The sequence below is a fragment of the Phasianus colchicus genome, chromosome 8 (assembly GCF_987193195.1).
Source record: "Phasianus colchicus chromosome 8, bPhaCol1.hap1.1, whole genome shotgun sequence".
Classification (NCBI taxonomy): domain Eukaryota; kingdom Metazoa; phylum Chordata; class Aves; order Galliformes; family Phasianidae; genus Phasianus; species Phasianus colchicus.
Window position 1 is genome coordinate 15,320,181 of NC_143443.1, and position 23,706 is coordinate 15,343,886.

At 43.8% G+C, this 23,706-nt stretch overlaps 1 protein-coding gene across 2 annotated transcripts; it reads left to right on the plus strand.

The window, feature by feature from the left end:
* Positions 1-96: 96 nt before the first annotated feature.
* LOC116235118 (dual specificity protein phosphatase 13B-like) lies at positions 97-23,112 on the plus strand. 2 transcript variants are annotated; one of them, XM_031603091.2, is made up of 4 exons: positions 97-345; positions 15,369-15,557; positions 16,249-16,469; positions 22,686-23,112. In XM_031603091.2, exons 2-4 carry the CDS (start codon positions 15,370-15,372, stop codon positions 22,898-22,900), a joined length of 624 nt encoding a protein of 207 aa, XP_031458951.2. In that variant the 5' UTR covers positions 97-345; position 15,369; the 3' UTR covers positions 22,901-23,112. The 2 variants fall into 2 exon arrangements, with proteins under 2 accessions (XP_031458951.2, XP_090001125.1); XM_090144999.1 differs by lacking the exon at positions 97-345 and having other exon boundaries at positions 15,515-15,650.
* Positions 23,113-23,706: the final 594 nt, after the last annotated feature.

Sequence of the window (23,706 nt, forward strand, 5' to 3'; positions counted from 1 at the left end):
GGGGCGAAGTAGCGGCCGTGCAGCAGGAGCCGAGCCCTGCCCTGCGTGGGAGGCCCGGGCGCGACCCACGCGCAGGAAAGCCCCGCGGTCGCGCTGCCCTGCCCGCCCTGCGCTGCCAACGCGCGGCGTTCGGCTCTGCCAGCTCGTTGCCTCCCTCCGGCTGATGCCTGTGGGTCCAAAGAGGGTGGGGGATGATGGTTTATAATTAACACAATTAAAAATAGACTTTGAATAAACCAAAGGCAGAGAAGCTGCTGTGTGACTGTTACGGCAGGAGGGAAGCTAGGGGCATTGCTCACACAAAGATAAGCTGAGGCACGGCCGCGCAGGAGCTTCGACCACCAGGCAAGTACCTTGAGCTTGTTTGCCAGCTTGCCAGCCCGCCACACACCCAGCAGCACGCCTCGGTCCTCGGCCCGACAGCAGCGAGCGGGGAACAGGGGTGGGGTGAGAGCGGGTCACTGCTGCTGGCCTTACACCCTGGGGCTTGTGACATGCTGGGTGGCTGTCCTGCTGGAGGCCCAGCATGAGAAACCAGCACCGGGTAAGATACTTAAATGCAGGGCTTTTTTCTTTTAGTCATAAACACCGGTCCAGCTTGTATTTAAATTTCTGGAAGATCTATCTAATAGCCATGAAGCGCTGTAGATGGATTTCCTAATGCGGTGCAGCTGATATCCACAAGAGTCTTCCTTGGGAAAGGAGAAACTGGCCAACTGGCTGCACTGGAGAAAATGTGGAACAGGCTATGAAGAAAGTGCTGTGCTGTTCAGAAACAAAACATGAGGGGAAAAAAAAAAAAAGAAAAAGATTAAGAAGTTTTTTGGGAGGGGAGGCAAGAGGGGGGACTTTCCGTGCTTCTTATTTTTTATATACTCTTAATATTTGGGGCTTCTATGAATAATTTGTAACTAGGATAGAATTTTCAGGCAGAAATGGGTTTTTTAATATCAACAGCCTTCCTCAGAACACTTTTATTGAGGAAATATGGCTGTGGCAGCCATCAGGATTCCTGGAGTGAAAGAGTACAGAAGAGAAGACTGGGTTAAATTAATTCCTGCTAAATACCTACCAGCAGACTTGCTGTCTATATGGGGAGCTGGAGACAGAATTGTACCAGGGTAGAAAGGATACTGTGTCTATTTATAACTCTGCCTTCAACACCATAGGAATTCAAAGGAAAACTCCAACTCAGCACACAGTCTTCTCATCATCTGCTTCTGTCAAGATTAAATCGGGGCTGAGATCATTCTCTTCCTCTGCAAATCTCTGCAAGGAAGGATCTCTTCCTTTCTGCCTGTAAAGGACTGCTGTGGTACAAATCACATCAAAACTCATGTGCTCAGGGAGCCCTCACCCAGCTGAATGCCACCTCCTCCTCTGCAGTAGCCAGAGCAGGGCTGAAGAGCCTCACAAAACTCCACAGCAGGTTAGCAGTGAGGAACAAAGGTATTTTACCTGCTTCGCAGCCCTGCACCCCATGCTGTCCCTGACCTTTCTTTGCATAGCCTCTCTGGGGCAAACGGGAGTAGCAGAGCTCCCACACGCTCCCAGTGCCTGCTGACAGGAATGGGGAGAGGAACAGGGCGTTGGCATAGGGACATCACTCACTCATCCTGTCACTTACTGAGACAAGACCATTACCCATGCTGGCATGAGCCTGTCCTGCCACTGCAGAGCCACACATCCTGGGAAGGATTGAGCTCCAATAGATGTGTGGGGCACCTATCCCTCAGGAGAGATTATCCCTGATGATAGGAGCACAAATGAAAGCAGCCTTGAAAAAGACATTTGCAAAAACCTGACCACCACTCTAAAAATAAGGCAGGCTCCTGGAGTTTTTTAGCTCCACTCTTTTTTAGCATCATGGTGTCTCAGATCTTTCCTTCTCATCTTCCACCTTCCAGTTTTCTCTTTAATAAGAACTGCTCTTTCGTTCTTCTCAAAGAGCTATCTACTCCGTTCTCTCACTGCTCCTCTTTTGTAATTCTGTTATCAAGCTGTCTGCTAGGTGGGGAGCAGAAGGTGCAGGACGTGCTGCTGCCTTTGAGGTACAGGTAATTATTATGTGCATCTGTTATTGTGGTTGCTGCCGCAACAGGTGGAAAACATGCTGTTCCCTGATAGATTGCAGCACTCTGTGCTCTTACCTCGTCTTTTCTCTAAAGCCAGTCATGTGGTGTTCCTAAAATAATAAACACAGACTTACTGCTGCCACAAAAACCCCTGGTAAATATATTTTTATGGGAATGAAATATTAAAGGATTTGAACAGTTATTCACTGAAAGCAAAATATGAGCAGTAAGGTTGGGTAAAGATTCAAAGACTGGTTTGCTTCCTCTCCCTGGGGCACATCAAGGCTCTACTGCTTACAGTTTAGAGATGGATAGTGGGGAATTACTTAACCCAGAATGATGGAAACAATTCAGACTATAATAATATAGCACAAGAGTTTCTCACATTACATCTATTCCCCATACTGCTGGCTATATTCTGGCTTCAGATTCACATGCACAACTCTCATCGGATTCTGGAGGAACTGTATTTGAAGCCAAAATGCATTTCATTGTCTTTCTTAAATCTCTCTATGGTATAGTTGCTAAATCCTGAGCTCAAGGACTGGGGACAAAGTTTGTCTAAATGTTTCCCAGTGTCACTCTCTGAAAGATTCCCATCTGCTCTGCTTCATTTTGAATTTCGTCTTCCTACTTTCCTAAAAACACAAAGCAGAAACACACATTTCCTCTGCTCTGGTGAGCAGGAATCACCAAATTTCCCAGCAGGTTCTCTCACAACATAGAATGGATCCAAGTGTGTCTAAAAAAGCTACAAACCCTTTGTGTAGCACCAAGGGAGGAGACCAGAAATGTGGGCCAAGTTTCAGAGTGTTAGGAACACCTCCTAGCCCCCAAAGGGGCTCCATATCCTGTTTCCTCTCTCCCAAAAATTTCACCTGGCTTTGGGTTTCATTAAGAGAAATATACATCTCTCAAGCCCAGGCTCAAAGTCTTTGGTTCATGCTCCCTGCTGACACTGCAGAGACTGCAAGAGCCACAAAAGCTGAGTCTGACCTGGGGGCTTCAAATTTACTACAATAGCAGAGCAAATTAAATAGACAGCACATTAAGCGGGTTGGGAGATTGCTGTTGACCAACAAATCTTCATTAAGTTCCCGCACCAAGCTGTGCTGTGCCTCTGATGAAACTGATTATTGCATCTCCATCGTTTCAACTATTTCTCCACCAGGTTTAAAACGAATTCAAACTTATTTTTGGTCTAATTAGAGATAAAATGTAATATTAAGCCACCTCGCCCCATGCACACTTCCAGTTTAGAGGTGTGGGTACGTCATTCAAGCAGGCCAAATTCCTCTTTTTTCACCATCAGATATTTACTGCCTTGATTTTTGCTAGGCCTTTTATTTCACACCAATGTTTCATGGTGACTCTGTCCACCGTGATATGGTGACTTTCTAAGTTACTGGCTTGCATTACCAAATACAAGGTCTGAGATAGCTCCTGGCACTGCTCTCCAAACCTTTTAGCTGAGCCCCCTTTGTGATGCACCGGCACAAACTCCAAAGAGATCACTTGACTCACATCTCCCACAGCAAAATATGTACCTGGATAACAGCAGCTTTGACAGGATTAAAGCAAAGCCCTTTTCTGGCCTTCAGGGCTAAAAGGAGGCCATAGCAGGGGTGTCGGATACCTTTCCCGCAGGCCACTACCAAAAAGAGAGCTCCATGGTTAAAACTCAGGTGCCAAGCTATTCTGCTGTATGGATTCTAAAAACACTCCACCCAATTTAGGCTAAGCGTAGAGAGATTTGATGGAAAAGTGCAGCAGAAGGCAAGGGAAATTAAACAGCGGTGCTGAGATTTATATAGCCTTAGTGTATGCAATATGCATCACAGGCTATCCTTGCCCTAAGGTAAGATGAGAAACAATTACTCAATATTTGTTTTCTAACGGTAAGGGAAGAAACAGAAAGGGACATGCAGACACACCAGAAATGTTAGCCTTCAGTATCAACCATTGCCAGTTAACATTTATGGTGGCCATTCACGTGGGTCACAGAAATTGCTCGTACCCCGTACTTATGTTGCCTTCAGAGTCAGAAAACACTTGACAAATGCAGATAGGACTCAACCTATCTGTAACAAAGAGAAAGCCTCAACCATTTGGGTCTGTGCAGCAGTGCCGCAGCACACAGGCTGTTACTAGTTGCCAGCACCTGGGCACTGCAAGACAATATCTCCTTCCCAAAGGTGTCTGTCGTGTCCCAAGCAAGGCTGAAGAGTGCAGCCACAGCAGCTGCCTTCTGATGGGATCCAAATTATTTTTTGCTAATGGTTAGATGGTTTTCAGCTCTAGAGGAAAGTCAGATCTTTTTGCAGCAGGTGATCTATGACATTTAGGGGTCACATTTTTTAACTGCTAGTTACTTTAGAAATATGGTATGAGTTAACCTAAAGGAGAAATTATTATAAATACCTGTGATCCCAAGAGCTAACACAACTGCTGGGAAATTCTAGACCTCAAATCATCTGTGCTACAGGATATGATTAGATCCTATTATTTTTTCTTTCTGCAGAAAGGTAGTGAGATTTTACAATGAGAAGAAAGCAATCTGCATAGCTGACTTGGGATTTCACCTCCTCCCGTTGCATCTCTTACACTGCATGCACATCACCCCACTAGCCTCAGCCCTGTTCATTCTCAGACTGACCTCTGTACTAACTTGATTTATTGTTTCAAGTTCTCCGATAGTATATTACGTTATACCCCAAAGGGTCTGATTAGAACTGGCCAGTATTTTAATGATTTACAAGGGGCATCTGGGACCGTGTGGATAGCATACGTGTTGTGTCACTGCTATAGGAGGAGCCTTTATTGATCCATACCAGTGTGCTCCAAGACAAGACTGTGTCAAATTCCAAAATGCTTTAGTTCACAAACCTGATTTGACAGGTGGCCAAGCTTGCACTGGGACTGACCGTAGCTCTCATGGTGGGAATAAAACAAAACAGCTGGACTGCTTCTAGCTCTTGCATTATGAGAGGATTTCCATTCCTTTCTCTTCTATTTCTATCTTACAGTGCTTAAGGAGGTGTTTATCCTTCCTAGTTCTCCAGCCAAAAACCTGGGCAACAGGAGCTTGCTATCAGCTCTGTGGTCTGTCCTTCTGCCAGAAGACACTGGTGAGAAATACAGGCTTCTGGAACTAGTCTTCTGAGCCTCTCTGAGTTCTGCCACGGCTATCATGCTGCTAGAAAGCTTCAAATCAGAGAGACTGGGGTGAGAGAAAGAAAGATGAAGAAGCAATTACTGCAATTGCTTTTAAGCTGTAACACCACTGCATTTAATAAGGACTCATGCTGGTTTGTAGGATATTGCTGAAGAAGATCTTTCCAAATACTTAAAGATAGGTATCAAGAATAGCGTGTGGTGTTACAAGGTTTCTCTGTCCTTGGTTTAATTTTGCATGTTCCAGAAGCTATTTTGAGTGCAAAACCAAAAACTGCTGAAACCTTCCTGGAAAACCTCAATCTCTAGCATAAGTTTTGGAAGGAAATCCCACTCAAGGCCAAACTTCAGTATAAGTTGCCTTTGATTCAGCAGAGGTGAGCAGAGATTTTGACCCAAATTAAACCTGTGAGTGACTCTTTCCCCAGGTTCAGCTATTACTACAAGTGCTCATCACTATTCTGCCCCTGGCTTTTCTCCCAGTTCAGGCATGTGGAGAGATGTAGGAAAACCCAACTTTACCATCTCAACCTGTATGGTGGGAACAGCAGTGTCTTCCTCACAGGCTCACTGTGATAACTATTAAATGCATTGCAGTGCTCAAGAAACACCAGGGAACCGTGAGAGCTTACCTCCTGCTGTTTCCCATCTTCCTTCCTACCACATTGTTAGGCTCTCCTGCTATGTGTCAGCTGTCTCCTGCAAGTGGGTAGCACCAACTTCTTCATACTGATGGTAGAGACCACAGGACAAGAACAAAGAGCAGTGAAGCTGTCAATGCCCCCAAAAAGAAAAGATCCAAAAAAAGCAATATATTGTTTTTAAGATACAAGTACATACCAGAGCTAGTCACAGGGGAGAAGGGCTTTGCATTGTGCCATCCTTTTGGTTAAATCCTTGGGGCAGAAACTATTCATTTGTAATGGAATTTTTTGAATTCTGAAGCCTGATGTTTCCAAGGGTGGGCTGGAAGACACTGCTGCATTAATTGTTGTCACAGTAGCCTCATTCACCTTCAGATGTAGCCTGCTAAACTTTGGTGGGGACACAGGACACTGGCTGAAGGACTGCATTGCAACTGGAGGCTGTGCAAAGCTCTGCACAAGAAGTGCTTGGCCTCTGAGAAGCTGCTGTCGGAACAAGAAATGAACATGACTTCTGTCCCAGACAATTTTGGATACCAGAGATGACCAAAGAAAATTAGTTCAGACTACATTAAGAACATGCAAAAGGAAGTGAATCCACAGATGCATAAAACCATGGATGAGGGACTGAGAACTACACTCAAGTGATCTTTTCTCCTTTCATGAAATGAGACACATTGTGCCCAGCAACCAACACTTCTGTGGCCTCCCCGTGCTGATTTCAGCTGGCAGTGCAATATCCTGACCAACAACCCTCACAAAGCCCTTAAGGGCAGCTGCAGGCCTGTATGGCAGCAATGGTTTCACCCCAAACAGCCACAGGAATTCACCCTGCAGCGTGCAGCATGGCCAGGCTCTGCTTCCCACACAGCTCCAGCACTGAGGCTGAAAGGCAGCACAGAAACCACAAGCCTCTAATACACTCTTTCAGGGAAACAGAAGATTTCAGGCAATCTATGAGCAAAACTAAGCTTGTATTTCTCTGCAGGGTCATGCTGTACTAACACCATGAAGTAACAAGAGCACCATGTGCTCTCTGCAGATACGGGCTGCAAATATTGATAGAGCATTACTTAAAGTCATGAAAAAGCAAGTAAAATTTGTGTTGTTCAGGGAGAGTGATGGGTTTGAACACGAGGGTCAGTCAGACAACCCGGCTGGTTATTAGCAGATCCAAGAAGAAAACAAGATGAGGTACTTTACTCCTCATCCCAACCTGCATCACCTTGCTAGTCTTTGTTTCAGAAATGTTTAATCCTTCAGATTTTTTTGTAATCTCATGGTGCCTCCAGGAAAAGAAACAAACAAAAAAACCCACTAGCATCACCAACAAAAAAATATTTACCCATTCTAAGTATAACTGTTTTCATCATAGACAAGTCATTGCTGGAGGCAATAGAGATAGTGCAATTTCACAGCCTTTCTGCACAGAAAAGCCAATCTTACACAGGAATAACTGAATTTTAGGCAAGCTTATCTTTAGGTGGGCGATTAAGAATAGCAAGAGTTTCTCATATATGTACCGCCTAGCTTTTTAGCACTGCTGTACTGTAGAGTGGGATTTTTGTTTTTGAAATGAGATGTAAGAAATACCAGTATTGAATGGGTGAGTGAGTTATAGATGGACGTTACTAACCATTGGTCAAGTCTGACAACTCAAGTTCATTGCAGAAGACAGTAGCAATAGCACTGGAGCCAGGAGCAATAGCCCATCAGGGAACTGAAGAACCTCTCAGATAAGACCATGCTGCTGCTGTGACCAGCAGTGCATCGAGGTGGCAGATGCATTTTGGACAGATGCCTTTTGCTGCTGTCTTTGAGTCAGATGCAACATGTCCAATTATCTATGAGATCAGCTTGAGTTAATGGATATAAGTATGCATTTGGCACCGAGAGCATCAGGAGTACCAAGGGGCTCCACAGGGCCCATTTTGCAGCTCAACTTCTGTGCTCACAGCCAAAATCCCCACATCTTTGCTGGGACTCAGCCTACAGGGGAACTGGCTTTCCTTTGCTTGCTTGCCAATAGCTAAGCTCAGGTCCTTAGAGGTCTGCAGGGCTCTTGCTCCAGCTGACGACTTCATGAACACCTAGAGCAGGGAGGAACATAGCTCCCTGCACAGCTTTAAATGTTTGTGTTTCCCTGCACGTGTTGGTGACATCATTGCCACCTGAGGGCCTGAACCCTGGTCTTGGCAGGTAAAAGCCCTTTGGGTCACCTTACACTGGAGTTCTTGCTCTTGATGCATATTTATGTAACGATTGCTAGATGGCTGTAATTAAATGACTGTAAAGCACCACCTAAAATGCACTAGTAATAAATCCTTAATAGTTGATGCTATAACAAGCAGTTACAAAAAATATATCGTAACATGTAAATTGTTAACACAGTTTCTGGGCTTGTTTAATGTGCAGTTCTAAATAGTTAAAATGCACATTATTAAAATGGCACGTAAAATTTGTAACTAGTAAATAAAGGGTCCAATTCAACAACAAAATCCAGCTTCAGTAGTGAAGAAGACAGGGAAAATTGATTTTTGCGTGCACACCTTCTGCCAGCTTTTCCATGGTAATTCTTTAAAGTGAAGTAGGCCCAAAAAAAGTCACAACAGATAAAGAAGAATTTTAAGCTACTTTTCCTGAAATTACTAAGCAGCAGAGGATAAAGCCCATCCCAGAGGGATGGCTTGCACAAGAAAATATTGCATCTCCAGGTGTGACCCTATCTCATAGGCTCTGTTTATTTTCCTCTAGCATCTATCTTAACTCAGCACCTATGCAACAGATACTTCTTTCATGTTTACCCTGGAGCATTACAGTTCTGGAAGCATATGGGGTCCATACTGCTCAAGACTGCTCAAACTTGTTGGTATCAGTGGGATTGTTCCAAACTTTGTTTCTCCAGATCTTTCTCACTGAATATGGGGTGGATGAGATCCTTCCTTTGTTCTGTGCACAAACCAGTCCAGTTTCTATGAAGCATACTCCACAAGCCTACCCTTGTCTCTGTTCTGACTCAGAAGCACGATTAAAATCCCAATTACACTACAAGAATGCAACTGTGTCCAGAAAGTCCTTGGCTTTCCATTCAGTGAGCAAGGGGTGAGTCAGGGAAAATCTATTTAGCTGCCCGTATTTTTCATTTCTCTTATACCCAGTCAAAGCTACAGTGTGGGCAGTATATCAAGATGATTTCCTGTGGCTAAAGAATAAAGAAAATGCACAAACAAGCTGCAGAAAAATTAGCCAAATTAATAGGTGAGAAGATTTTACATACTTAGTGCAAATACTACTGCCTGTGAAAGGGCGACTGCTTCTGTCTAATTACACATAGCTGGTAAATACAAGCGCACTAATCAGCTGATGACAAGAGAATATTTTATACTCTAGTCACAGGAGAGAATGAGGCCACCCTGTCCCAAGTACTCAGCACTGCTGTGCATCCTGAGACCGCCAAGAGCAGCAGGTCTGAGCCCTGCTGGTTGGCCCACAGACTTGCTACTTAAAAATGAGACAGACATTTTTGAGGCTTCTGAGGCCTGGCTACCCATAACATCAGTGGAAGTTGTGGTAAAATCAACACATATGAGAATCAGAATGGGTTGATTAATTTCTTCCTTACATTTCAGTAATGCTTCGTATCAGAAATAACATTGCTGATTTCCCTGGATGTCACACAGAAAAAAGTTCTACTTGGAAAAAGGAGAGGTGTCGCAATTCCTCTCTAGTCAGGAGTAGGGCTTTGGTATGGATGCACTACTGAGAGGAGGAACAAGTGGATGTTTTCACCTTTCTTATGGTCAACTTAGCTAGTCTGCTCCTTGAGTGGATGCCAGTGGACCTTGCTCTGTATGGTCCACTGGCATCCACTGGCCCACTGGCAAGGAATCCAAATGGATCTCCTAAGTCATACCAAGGCAAGTGGTAACTTACCCCTTGATGTATAGCTGGGTGAAAGTTGTCAGCCTGGAAGCTTCTACTAAATTTGGAAGTGCTGTTCAGATTACATTCTCCAGCTGCTGGAGAGATTTTCTTACAAACAGTTGGCAATGCAAATACCCTGAGCTTCTCTGGAAACTGCCTCTATCACAGCTTTCAAGTCCAGCCAGCTCTACCTCAGTCATTGCTGTATTTGATTCATACCATCTATATCCCATAGTGCTCCTAGCAATTGATAAATTATGGCTGCAATGAGACTATGGGGTTAAATACCAACGAAGAAAGAATGATGACAGTAATACTTGTCATTTGTGCAGAGATGCAGCAACATAAACCCCCTTCTCAAACATATGTTATCTTGGAGGAATCTTTCCAAGGGATAGGTTTTCTGAGAAACATTTATGGCTTTTGAATACACGATAGGCATGAACTTGACATGACCTGCTTTGGCCAAGCCCTGGGCTTCTGTCTGGTCTTTTACCATCACAAATCACTCTATCTGAAGTGCAGACACTGATATCTTTGGAGATGACAAGGTTACAGCACATACCAGTTTGAGAAATAACAGGATGTAAAGCACTTTGTTTTCAGGATTTAAAAAAGTAAAAATATTTCTAAAGCTAGGGGAGAACAGCTACGTTTTACTCATACACAAAATCCAGTACAATGACTAGGATGATTAAAATACTGCATGCACCACTGAAACATGAGTATTGACATTCTCATATAGTACTAAGATCCGTCCTTTATCTTGGCACTGGAAAAATGGAAGGAAAAACAAAAGATATGAGCGCTTTCTACTAGTGCACCAGCTAAATATCTTAGACATGAGAGTTGTTTTTCCTTCCTGACTTTCCATAGCATCATGCTGCAGAGTTTCATGTTGCCCCAGCTCAGCCTTCACATCATCCTCTCATTTTGATCTTGTACCAATGTACTGCCAAATGGTCAAATTGCACTGGCATTTGAGTTTGTTCTTATTAAATATGTGCTACTGGAAAATCAGATCAAGGTGACACATTTTGAAGAACTGAGACACCTGTTGAGGGATCAGTCTCTAAAGGCCTCCTCCTCAGCAGGGCACTGAATGCCACCAACTGATTTATAGAGAAGGCTGCAGTAAATGAGTTAATCAAAAACCAACAAAAACATCCAGAATATATGCAACCAAAAGAGGCATCCACTGAGGGAAAGAGAGGAAGCCTAAAGAGGCAGCAGAGATACTCTCTCTGACTTAATAGGACCACTTTTATCTTCTTCCTGGGATGTATATCACCACACAGCATAACGAACTGTTGACCTGGACCTTTTCTCTTGGTCCTACTGTGGCAAAGCCACTCGTGGTTTTCAGATAAGGGCTTACAGGTAGGAGCATGGCAAGGTGGCATGCATGGTTCTCATCTAGGTCACTAGATCATCTAAATGACCTTTACTTTGTGATAGGCCTCTGATTGCAATTCTCCTCTTATTCATAATTAAGGAAATTCTATTATACAGTTCAGCTAAAATTACAGTTGTAGTACAAACCAATTCAAAATTAATCTAAATATAATGGTAAAATTTCTCCTCTGTAATTGAATAATTTCTGCAATACAACACTAGTAGGGCAAAGATCAGGAACATTTCATGGGATTATCATTCAGAAACAGGCATTTTAAAACTGTATTGCTCATCCACGCAACACTTCACAGAAACAAATCCCCTGCAAAAAAAGAATATAGAGAAATTGAGCTGAGAATCATTAAAAACATTTTTAAAATGAAGAACCACATTATTACATATAATCATTTTCCTTTCATACTCATTTGTTTTAATCTATTCATGCTCCTTAGAAAACATTACACAATTTTATTCATATCATTGTTTTCTTTAAATATGTGCATTTCAGTAAATTACAGTTGCATGTATAAAATTAGTAAGTTAAAATGTTGGTCTGATGCTAGAATTGAGCAGTCATTTATAAAAAAAAAAAAAAATTGCCTTGTTTTACTGTCTGTAAATTTTCTCTGGAAAGCTATGATTTTTTTTTTCCAGTGCATTCATTATTCAGCATATTAACTGAATAGTTCTACAGAGACTTCTCTGCTTTTGAATCATTCACAGCCTGTTAGTTCCAATTATTTCGCATTTGAAATTTGAACTCCAGTCCTCAGCTTTTATTGGACATAAAGTTTACATGAACTGATTCTGTTCTCCAGTTGAACAAATGTGACCAGATTGCAAAACAAATAAGTTTCATACACAACTTCTGCTGTTCATGTTGGTATATCAACAAGAGTAAATTCCTTAACTAGAATACAAAATTAATGTGAGCACAAGCTGAAAGTCAACCTAGCACAATTCCAAAGCAGAGGGCCCACCTTACAAAAAAAACCATTATTGCACAGCTTTCAGAATCCACGCAGTAAGTGAAGCACACACTGCCTCCTTTGCCAAGTCTACACAGTTATGTTTGCTTCTAGAAAGACAATTTTTTTTTTTTTTAACATCTCCAGCAGAACAGTTTTCCTAAGGTTTGCTGTACTTCAGAGCTGTCTCCCCAGGCTGTTACAAGGATGGGGTTATGGATCTGGAAAGCACAGGTCCTGTAAGGGCTGTGCTAACACCATGATGCTGCTGGGACTCTGGGGCAATGCCCTGTCATTCTCTACCTTGGGAGGCTTAGGAAAGTGGGGCTGACTGCAGTCTCCAGTCCTGTGTGGCCAGGTAAGGTAAAAATCAAGGTATTTATATAGTGGAGAGGGCAAGGGGAATGGATAACAGGCAGCAGTAAATAAGAAGCAAAAAATGAAACAGTTGAAAGCAACTTTATAGGGAGTGAGAAGTGCCCTAGAGTGGTCATTAGCCACACTGCAAGGAAAGAGATACATCAAAAAAGGGGGAACAGTTGCTGCAGATATTATGAGGTGGGAAGGACTGGAGGAGGCTGTTATTCTTGAAAGCATTTAATGAACTGGCAGATGGCCCTGTGGTCAGGACACAGGAAATACAAGTCCCATTCTGGCTGCAGAGCTCCTGTGTGGGAGCAGAAGAGTCACACAGGTGTCCGAGATGACCAGCAGCAGGCCAGGGCACAGCTGGCAAAGAAGCATCGGGGTGCCCAGTGCCAAAGCAGCTATCAGAATTGATAGGGAACATCCATTCCAGCATGGGAACGCCTTAATGCTTTGCCTTGCATAAAGCCATCTGAAATGGGCAAGAACATCTGCTTTTGTTTTCACAGTAAAAGCTGACACTGGAGGACATACGCACATTTTAGGAGGGGAGCACATTCTGGAGTGGAGTTCTTTGTAATACAAACAATACGAGACCATCCTGGGAACACTGTTATTTAGTGAAAAGTTACTGTATTTAAGAGGACAGTTCAGATTGTGAGGGTGGCAGCAGAAAGTGTACTGAAAAAACAGGGTGCCCCCTTGACAGTGGGATAGCAAGGCAAATCAACCCAAGTGCACAGTGGCTTCTGGTCAGCATTTGGTGTACCAATGCTGTCACTGTGGTCACTGCTTCCCTCTTTTGCCTCCGGGAACAGGAATTTGGTTGTCCCATTTCTCCTTCAGCAAAACATCTCCCAAAGCAAGCTAGCCTTCAGCTTCTCTCTGACTTTCATAGAATCATAGAATGGCATTGGAAGGGACCCCATGGATCACCAAGTTTCAATTTCCCTGCCACACGCAGAGCCACCAACTTCCAGATCTGGTACTAGACCAGGCTGCCTAAGGCCCCACCCAACCTGGCCTTGAACACCTCCAGGGATGGAGCATGCACAGCCTCTCTGGGCAGCCTGTTCCAGCACCTCACCACTCTCTCTGTAAAGAACTTCCCCCTGATGTCCATTGTCTTTGTGTGTGTAAAGGCAGATATCATCAAATATCGTCACAAAAAAAGCTGTACTTAGGACTGGTGAATGAGCCTTAATGGGAAACCAGGAAAATATTTCACCACAGCTAACACTGTTAGGAAAGAAGTTCCTAATAATGGATGTGCTTAAACAAGAATGCAGCCTATTTATGTATGGTAGAACTGTTCAGTAGAAAGATGGAAGGTCTCAGGTTTGCTGTCCTGGAATGTTTTACCCCAAACCACCTGTCCAATCATTTACACAAAGTGGCAGAACATGACTTTGACTCACTGACTACAACTTCATCCAAGTCTAGATGCTCCTGGTCTAAAGCTGCCTGAGCTGACAGACTTTGTAGTAGATCTGTAATATGGACACTTGACTAAATTTTAGAACACGAAAATGTTCTTTGTAAGACAATTTCTTAAAAGAGAAAAACACAGAAACTGTAAAAATACAGTTTCTATTCTCTTCTAAAATCTTCCCAAAGAGTTAAAATCTGGAGCAAACATAAGGAACTACTATTTCAAAGGAAGAGTACCACATGGAAATAGAACAATTCCAGTGACAGATTGATTTCTAAAAAAAAAAAAAAAAAGAAAGAAAAAAAAAGAAAAAAAAATCTAAGTTTCTCCATGTAAATATTAAAGTAGATCTTTCAAGATTAGAAATGGGAGAGTTATTGGAGAGGGCAGAAAACAGTGGAATGAAAATGAAACAACCTATAAAAAAACATATACGAATGCCTATATGAATAGCAGCAAGAATTACTATAACTTACTCATGCAGACTTTTTCTACCATGAGCATTTGTCATCAAGAAAGCAAGTGTGGCTCACAAATACCATTGGAAATAACCAAAATACTCATTACAGAGTTTCCTCCATTGAAGCAGACAATTCAGAGTTAGCTAGTGAGCAAGATCTTGCATGACCAATTCCATTCAATTCAGTTCAGCTGGTTAAGCAAATTATAAAAGGCAAATCAGATAAAGTATATATAAGCAATTTCAAGTTGCATGGTTGAAGGAAAAGCACAGCATATCAAATCAGTAACTTTTTTTTCTTTTCCTGCTGAGTAGCTACCCTTACACAAAACATTTTCCATAGCATTCCCTCTTTCCATTAAAGGCAGGGGAACTTTCATGCTGCCCATATCAAGAACTGGGCTGTACTGCTGTGGTAACAGCAGCACCTAGAATTCCAAATAGGAAGTGGAAAAGTTTATATGACTATGAAAAAAAAAACTTTAAAAATATAATCATGAGGTTTTGATGAACTGTTTGACACTTCTGAAAAAAAAAGAGGAAAAAAAAAAAAGGTTGAGTAGTCAGGCCAAAATAAGCCCACTGAGGCCCTGAGCATAGCAGTTTGCAAAAGCTTTAGTTTCCAATTTGCAATAATGACACAGAATTTTGTTTTAGAAGAATATGCTGCAATGGCATTGTCTGAACCCCAACATGGGGGTATGTGAGCCACTGAACTGTCATTATTTAGATTGCAACAACATTTGCAAAGACTAGTTGTGGCCTCTGCTATGATAAATCTAGCAACATGGAAGAAAGAGGCAATTTCCAAACCCAAAGAGCCCATCGTTGCAACCCAGGGCAAATTTGGTGAAGGGGTAAGTGGAGAAGAAGAGAGCACTATCTCAGAAATGCCTGGCTGGTGGTAACTGTTTGTCTTTCACCTTTCAGGATGGCCTGGGACTCACTGTGTGGCAGGGACCTGCTGCGTCCCACGATAAGAAGAGCCTCAAGCATCACACGGGGAGGACAGAGGGGGGACACCCCATCCCTGGAGGATCTGCAGCACCTGCTCTGGACACGTGCACGCCCCAGGGGGCATGTGGATGAAGTCTGGCCAAACCTTTATGTGGGAGACCTGTAAGAGAGGGAAGGGCTGAAGGTGCTGATGAAACTCTTAGCCCCCTCCACATCCCTGCCTAAATCATCCAATCTTTTTAAAGAGAGAGCTAGGTACTAATTTGGAGACCCTTCGGAATAAGTCTTATTTTTGAGTGAGGCTGAACCTTGCTTAGGATACCGCAGCACATATAAAAGGCAACTTGAGCATTCCCTTCCAGGAGAATACTACCCCTCCTAATTTCTCCCCCTGCATTAGCACAGGAGACCCATGGTGCAACAGCCTGGTGGCGTCACAGCATCACTACTATAGCACTCACACTAGAGCAATGTCAAACAGGACCCCCTGGTATTTGCTTCCCATTTCAGATGACATCAGTCCCAGAACTGATGGATGCTCAGCAGAGGTAATTTGGTGAGAAAACAAATCAGAAAACTTTCAGCTTGTACACAAATATACCTTACCCCAACCTTCTCAGTTGAGAAGAATCTAAGTGGATGTTTGGTGGAAAATGTAGGAAATCTAAGAGCCAGTTTCCTAAAAGTCCAATTCTGTCTTGAAACATTTTTGTAAACACTTTAAATGGAATAATCTTGTTAGGAAAAAAGCCTGTATGACTTTATAACTTTCTAACAAACTGCACCAGCAGCTGCGTGTTTTATGCTGCACCACAATGCAGCAGGAGAATGAAAAACACTTTTCTTCCTCCAGGTACGTTGCTCGTGACAAAGCACAGCTGAGACAAATGGGCATTTCCCATATTGTGAACGCTGCTGCTGGGCGCTTCCACCTCAACACTGGGCCCAAGTTCTACAAAGACCTTCCTGCGGATTACTATGGGGTAGAAGCAGAGGACAACCCGAACTTTGATCTCAGCATTTACTTCTACCCAGTTGCTCGATACATAAGAGCCGCACTGAATTCCCCAAGAGGTAACCAGATCGTCCGTGCATATGACATACTTTCAGCACGCTGCTTGTTAACTTGCTCAGTTTGGTCAAGTAGTACTCGGCATAAACTAACTACCTGCAGGTGGGGGTAAGAACCCTAAAACAAGCAAACACAAACCAAGCAGAGTCATTCCTGCCTCCCAAACTCCCACAGCTAGTCTTGCGAAGTTGATGACGCCAGTTGTAAAGAGAAAATATGTAGCTTGTTACTGAAATCACTACCCCATATGGGGAAGAATAGAAATAAAGCCACACTGCTCTGGAAGTTTATTTCTAGTCCTCTAGTACTGCTCTCATACTCTTCTTTTAGAGATTCCTGCTCAGAAACAAATTACTTACTGCCAGGATTCCTCCCAAGTTCTACAAGGACTTGGGGTAGGAAGCCCAGGCTGTGCTTTGAAGCAGAGCAGTTCATCAGACCAGAGCATAGGAATGTGGGCACAGCTGAGAGCCACTCAGTCACCCTGAGCTGCTCCAGGGCAGCAGCTGCCACTGCCTCTGTGCTGTCCTACAGGACAGACTGCTCACCAGCCTGGTAACAGCTCCTGCTACAGCCTTGCCCTGGCCCATGCAAATCCTCCAAGTATAGAGGGCAGGCTGTCATACAGGTGGTCTTTGCATTGAATTGTTTGCTTGTTTTAAAAACTGCAATTGGTGTAAGCTTCCGACAGCTTACATGTTATGTCTTTGTATTTGCACACGAAGGAAGAAAATGCGAAAATACAGTTGAACAGATGTTTTTTTTCACTGAAGATAAAACAAGGAAGAGTGCACTGAATGAGCTTTCAGAGGGGTTTTTCCTGTGTCTCATGCTATTCAACATCTCTCTCAGCAAAAGAAACAGAATAGCAGGCATTTACTACCTAAGTGTGGATGTCCTGAGCTCTGGGAGGAGATGCATACACATGATCTTGCCAAATTACTGAATTATTTTAAAATAATAGCTGGAACCAGGTAAAAATATTGTAATGCTAATGATCTGCAGAATTGCTATGAGCACAAAAGAGGGAAGAACTTGCTAGGAAGCAAATTGGTAGAAACACTCTAAGCAACAGCACCAGTCAGGAGATAACACCACACTGTTGCTAGGAAGTAAATTGGAGATAGGAAGATAACTGGAAAAATCCTTTGACTTGCTCAACACTGTCCAGGTACAATGCCAGAGGCCTAAAGCTGGTGGGAACCTTGAACGTAAAGGACAAGTCTTCACAATAGAAAGTCACCTCTGTACCACGAAAATGCAGCTGCCCACTGAAAAGTGGTTTATTAAGAGAACAGTTAGTTATGTACACAGCAGGCTATTTTGCTGAAATACCAATGAGTGCCCCAAAATATTAACTACACAGCTTGGTGAGTGAGTAGATCTGATCAGTGCAACTAGAGACCTACACTGTACAAACTGGGAAAGGAAGACACGGTTACAGAACCCAGTGCACTTCTGTGCTAGACACAGGAGTTTACGGCTGCTTGGAGGCCATAATCCATCCCAATAGAAAGCATTTGCCTTTGTGAAATTGAGGGCTGCATTTAGATTTCAAAACCACTAATGTACTTGGGAAACTTGGATCTGCACCCATGCCTATTACAGCATATACTATTTACAAGTGAAGTCATTATTGGTGGTGCTCCAGGGAAAAGTAAGATCCAAAATCTCTTCATTTGTGTGCAAAATGAGATAAAAAAAAAAAATTCCAAATGGACTGACAAAAGACAGAAAACAACAGATGAATCACAGTGGCCACAAAAGCAAACAAAAGCAGTGTTCTGCATACCCAAATACTAGAAGTTATCAGAACAAGTTAGTGCTCAAGGCAAACACAATGAACTCATCATCTCTAGAGTGCCTATTTATCCCTACTCCTGCATTTTTAGATACTGCTTTACTGAACTCCATATGGAAGCAGGGTTCTGGGAATGGAGACAAGGTGAAATTCAATCATATACAGTCCAGCTGTTGCTGACATTCATCATTTCAAGGAAAGCGCAACAGTTTGGAAAATATATAAACAAGATGTTCTAAAAGCATAATTTCCTGAGGTACAGAAATTTAGCAGCTAAATATCCATGACCTGCGAAGGGATGAGACAGGGAGAGGATTGTTATTCACATCATTTAGAAGAAGGAAAAAAAGCTGCATTTATTGTAAGCAGCGATGCTGAACACAAAATTATGCCAGGTGAAAAGAGGCCTGTTCATATTAAATTCAGGATGAAATGAGGTACTTCTGTTTGACTGAGAAGTCATTTAAGACTACTACCTATTTGTTCTAGATTTCTATCTTAACTAAACTTTGGTGATACCAGTATCCATCTTGCCCCTTCGCACAGGCATCTGGGCAGTTAGCATTTCTTGGGAGTGCAGCTAAGCCTGAGCATAAATCAGCAGCTTGACAAAGTCAAGCAAAAGGGGAAGGAAAAGTGAATTAAGTGCAGAGATGAAGGCATGCCACGACAGCTAACACACTAGCACTGTACAGGGAAAAAGATTCCCAAGCAGAATTCCCAAGCTTATCATTTTCTTGCCCTCCAAACATGTTTAAGATAGGCAGGTTAAAGCCATCCATTAAGTTACTAGAATGGTAAACTCTCTTCAAGGTATTTCCCTTCTTCCACATCGCTGGAGCTAACTAAGAGCTGAACTTCTCCTCCTTCCTCATTGCTGTTGTTGTTTATTGGTTAGGAAAAAAGCTTGACTGAGCAGAAAAGGGTCCTTTCTTGACACTGCCATAGGGGTACCACGGGAATCACTTCATGCTGGCACTGCCCCAGCAAGTGCCCCAACCTGTTCCACCAGGCCTGGGCAGAAGGGGCACACTGCCACTTACAGCTGCCCTCAGACTTCTTCCTGTTCACAGCCATGAGAAAACAGATGCTTGATGAATCAAGAACTAGACAATTGGTTGTGCTCCTGGCTACAGCATGGTGGCACAACGTAGCAAGAGATGAGAGAACTGTGGTGGAGCAGGAAGAGCTGCTGCAAGCATGCACATGGCTCTGCTGGGCCCAATGGGGTGAGGGCAGCTGGGGCACACACCTGGGGTGATGGAGTTGGAGCCTGGTCTGAAGCCAAATCATATCCATCCTGCAAGGAAGCAAGGGCTAGTTCAGGACATTTAGCTCAGTTAATGATGAGTAGCAGAAGAACAATAAGATATTATGCGTTTTAATGGCTAATTTGTTCAACTACATTGAATTTCCCAACTTGAATTTGGCCAACAAAGTTGAATGTGCAAACTTTATCCCTACTGCAAACCCTTTGATGTCAGCAGAGTTACAGCAGGCATGAGCTGGATACAATATCCATAATCCGTTGTTAAAAACCAAGTGTTATTGTTCTGCACAAATCCCAGCCAGATGACAGCCATTGTCTGCCTCTGCAAAGAGTAGCTTGAGACGCGCGGTGCCACGTTTCAAATAAGGATTGCAAGATTTAAGAATCCTGGAAGCTAAGTGCTCCCTCTTCTCCTCAGTTAATCCCATTATTCCTAAGGGATCCTGTTACACGCTCACTGAGACAAGGTTGCAACACGGCCCTCTCATGTGGGATTGGTCCAACTTCTCTTAGCACTCTATGTGCAAAACAAAGGCCGGGGAGGCAAAGCTGGAGGACCTCAGCTTGTGGCATAGATTCCGTGGGGCAGAAGATCTGGTTATAACCTCCCTGCCCACCCCACGGCAGGGACAGGCATCACAATGGCCATTGTGAAGGCTGCTCACAGTTGCTCCCAGCGCTGCTTTCCAGGCCCTGCTCCAGCAGCCACCCAGGAGCCCAGCCTGGTGCTGCGATGGTGCAGGCAGCTGCCTCTTGTGGGAGGCTCACACAGTGCTCCGGTGTCGAGATGGCTGCAGTCAGATGTGCCTCGGGCATCGCTCAGGCACAGTGTATTATGGTGACTTGGAGTACCACTTAACCCACGTACAGCACAGGGACAGGGCTCTGAGCCTGTAAACAGAACTAAATAGCAACACGGCTTTTGTTTCCTGACTCAACGTTAACATTCAATTTGTTTGCTACAAATAATCACATACTAAATTCAAATCTGCTTTCATTAGAGCAATTTTACATTAATTAAATCATTTCACATGACTGATTTATCTGCAACAAACAGTCAATTTATTCTCAGTGTACCAGCATTTCTCATAACCTCCCTGTGTGTTGAAACAAAGGCTAACAATGTGGAATAGATATTACACATGTAAAAGAGACACTATACCTGCACCCTCATGGGAACCAGTGCACTGGAGAGCCATGGAGACTGGGCCTGAGGTCAACTGTTGCAGCTTGTTTAGATTCTCGATAAGACACCTTTTAAAACAAGCTGCTCAGCTAGGAGGACACTTTTGAAGTGCAGGCAATCTAGACAAGCAGGGGAGACAGTTTCTATATGCTCTTACTCCCCACTTCCTCGTCTCACACACAGTTAGGACTTAAACCAGCAGAGAGCAAAGCCAGGCTATTCAAGCTGATCCCTGGAATTTGTTCTGCTCTCTGTGTCCTCAACAAAAACACAGTGGACAATGTTCAATGGCCTGTACCTGTACTCAGCTTAGTTTTCAGATCCAGCCTGTAGATGGGGCCGAGTCTTCCCAAGGCAGAAGACTCCTTATGGGTGAAAAAATAGAGACCCAAGAAACACTTTGCAGAAAGGAGGCTCAGAACAGCAAGTCCTTACAATTGAGTTTCAAACTACTTAGTGCACCAAACTCAAATCCAACATCAAAACCATCTCCATGATTTTGTGTGCTTCTGTGCACCCTGCTTCCAGGTGTGGTTCAAACCATAAATACTTATTTTTCTTTCACTCATACAGTGCTGGCAGCTTACAAGTTGTCAAACAACAAAAAGGTGTTTCTGATTCCAAGAAAAATTTTCAGAACATTTTGTTCTTTGATTTTCATTGCCTTGGTTGCACAGTGGGACAAGTGTCTGGGTTTTCCCAGTCACTGCCACTGCTTTCCTGCCAGGCCTGCCAACTACTTAAGCTTGGATTTTCCCAAAAGCCTGTTGGACTTGGCCCTATTTCCAATATTTCCCAAAGAGAAACTGTGTTCCTGACTCATCCGTATCTTCTGAAATTCTCAGACCTGAGTTATTTTGGTCTGAAGTGCTTCTTCTGGGGAAGATAACATAGCATACATGTCCCACATGATAGCTGGGAAGGCTAGTGATAGTGCAGCACATTGAAAATAACATCTAGGGAAAAATATAGATTAGCATCAGCTTTCAGCAAGAGTGCAAAGCATTTCCTCTCATTCCCACAAAAGTAGACTTTTAAGAATGCCCATTTGGTTAGTGGAAGTGAGAGAGAGAGATGTAATCTAACTTGAACAACAATGTTAGATTGTTATAAAGAATATGAATAAATTCTGGGAACCTCTATCTGAATGGGAAAATGCAAACAAAAATCACTTGATCTTCTAATTCTGCAGAATTTTACATTACATTAGAAGCTTTCATCATTCCCCAAAATGTTTCATTGCCCAGTCCACCTCTGCTGTCACTAGAGCCGTTTTCACTGCTTCTTTAGAAACTATATTTGTCTCTTTATTTCTGCTGAAGACACATCTATCTTTAGGGCTGAGCTCAGATTTCTCATGCCAGGATAATGAAGGGTGGCAGTGTCGTACACACTGCAGAATCAACACCTCTCTGAACCTGCTGGCCAGAGCAGGTTTTTACAACACATGCTCACACTCTCTGAGCATGTGGCTATGTGATCATCATTAGTCAGAACCAGAGCAGTTGCTAAATAAGTACTCTGCCACAAACAAAATGGGATTTAAGATGAAAAGCTGTGCACAAAGTACCCAGAATTTAAACCAGGGGAGATGGGGGCAATCAGTTTGAGGTTTTCGGCTGGATCTAATGTCATCACCCAACAAGGATATTTTTGTCTCATTTGAAGCTTCACCAGCTAGTATGTCACTCCCGAAACAAGGGGTGGTCAAGCAGGGACACCAGGCTAGGCTCAGGGGCACACCTTACAGAGGAAAGAGGGGACACTCGCATAGCCTCACTGCTCACACTGTTGACTCAAGTCCCACTGAAGCAGGCTGCAAAGCTCTGGGCTTTTTCTCTGCCATCTCCACATGCCACCACGCTGAGGGCTAAGCCCAAAACTCGCAGTGCAATCACGAACGCTATAATAAATTTATGCATTGTCTCCAGCCATTAAAAGCCCCACTCTCCTTTCCACAGGCAAAGTACTGGTCCACTGTGCAATGGGAATCAGTAGATCTGCAACTCTTGTCCTCGCCTTCCTAATGATCTGCGAGGACATGTCTCTTGCCGACGCGATTCAGGCCGTGCGCTCCCACAGAGGGATCTGCCCCAACTCCGGCTTCCTGGAGCAGCTGCGAGAGCTGGACCTGAGGCTGGGGAGAGAGAAGCGTGCAGGAGCCAGGGTCTGCTAGCACTGGGGTCTGCTAGCACTGGGCTGGCCAGCAGCACAGCAGCAGGAGCACAACCAGCCGCCAGGCTCAAACTGAGGCCAGCGCATGGACACTGCAGGCACACTGTTGCAGCTGCACTGAGAAACTCTGCTGGGGAGAGCCAATTGGAGCTTGCAATGTATTTTTTGGATAAGCCCACTAATTGAAAGAAACTGAAATAAAGAAGGATTCAGACTGGCAATTTCACCCACCTGGGCCTGCTTTTTTAACAACCTGCTGTGCAGGGTACAGGCAGCAGTTGGGTTTTCATGCAGAATTAAAAGGCAGCGCAGCCAACTTGAGGAGAGACTTTTTACTTGCTCGTAATTGCATTTATACGGCAGGAGGGAAAATGGTTAAACTAGTTAAAAGAAAAAAAAAAAGGAAAGAAACCATGAGGTTTTCAAGCAGTCTTTAACCTTTCACATGCAGCTGGCACAGGGTAGGACTTAGGGTTTGGTGAGCTGACATGGTGACATGGGCCAGGCTGGGGGCTCCCCCACAAACAGAGGGCTTGGGCTGGGACCACCACAGCTCCTCCCAGCTTTAAACCTGTGGTAAACTTATGGGGTGAGGGATCCCACACTCCTCAGGAGCCAGCAGGAAGGTGCCAACTGAACACTGCACAGCAAGGCACTGCTATGGGCCATAGGACTGCACAGCTGGGAGGGGACATGGCAGGGTGAGGGGCTCATATGGGCACTCTGCCAGGTGGGAACGTCCTGCTCCTGGTCATCCCACAGCTCACATTGTCTTGCCGCAATTTCCCGCTGCGACAGAAAGCCAGA

Coding starts and splice junctions, on each gene's coding strand:
- LOC116235118 (XM_031603091.2), top strand. CDS start 15,370: ATGGCCTGGGACTCACTGTGTGGCAGGGACCTGCTGCGTCCCACGATA. Junction 15,558..16,248: donor AACCTTTATGTGGGAGACCT/GTAAGAGAGGGA, acceptor TTCTTCCTCCAG/GTACGTTGCTCGTGACAAAG. Junction 16,470..22,685: donor CGCACTGAATTCCCCAAGAG/GTAACCAGATCG, acceptor TCCTTTCCACAG/GCAAAGTACTGGTCCACTGT.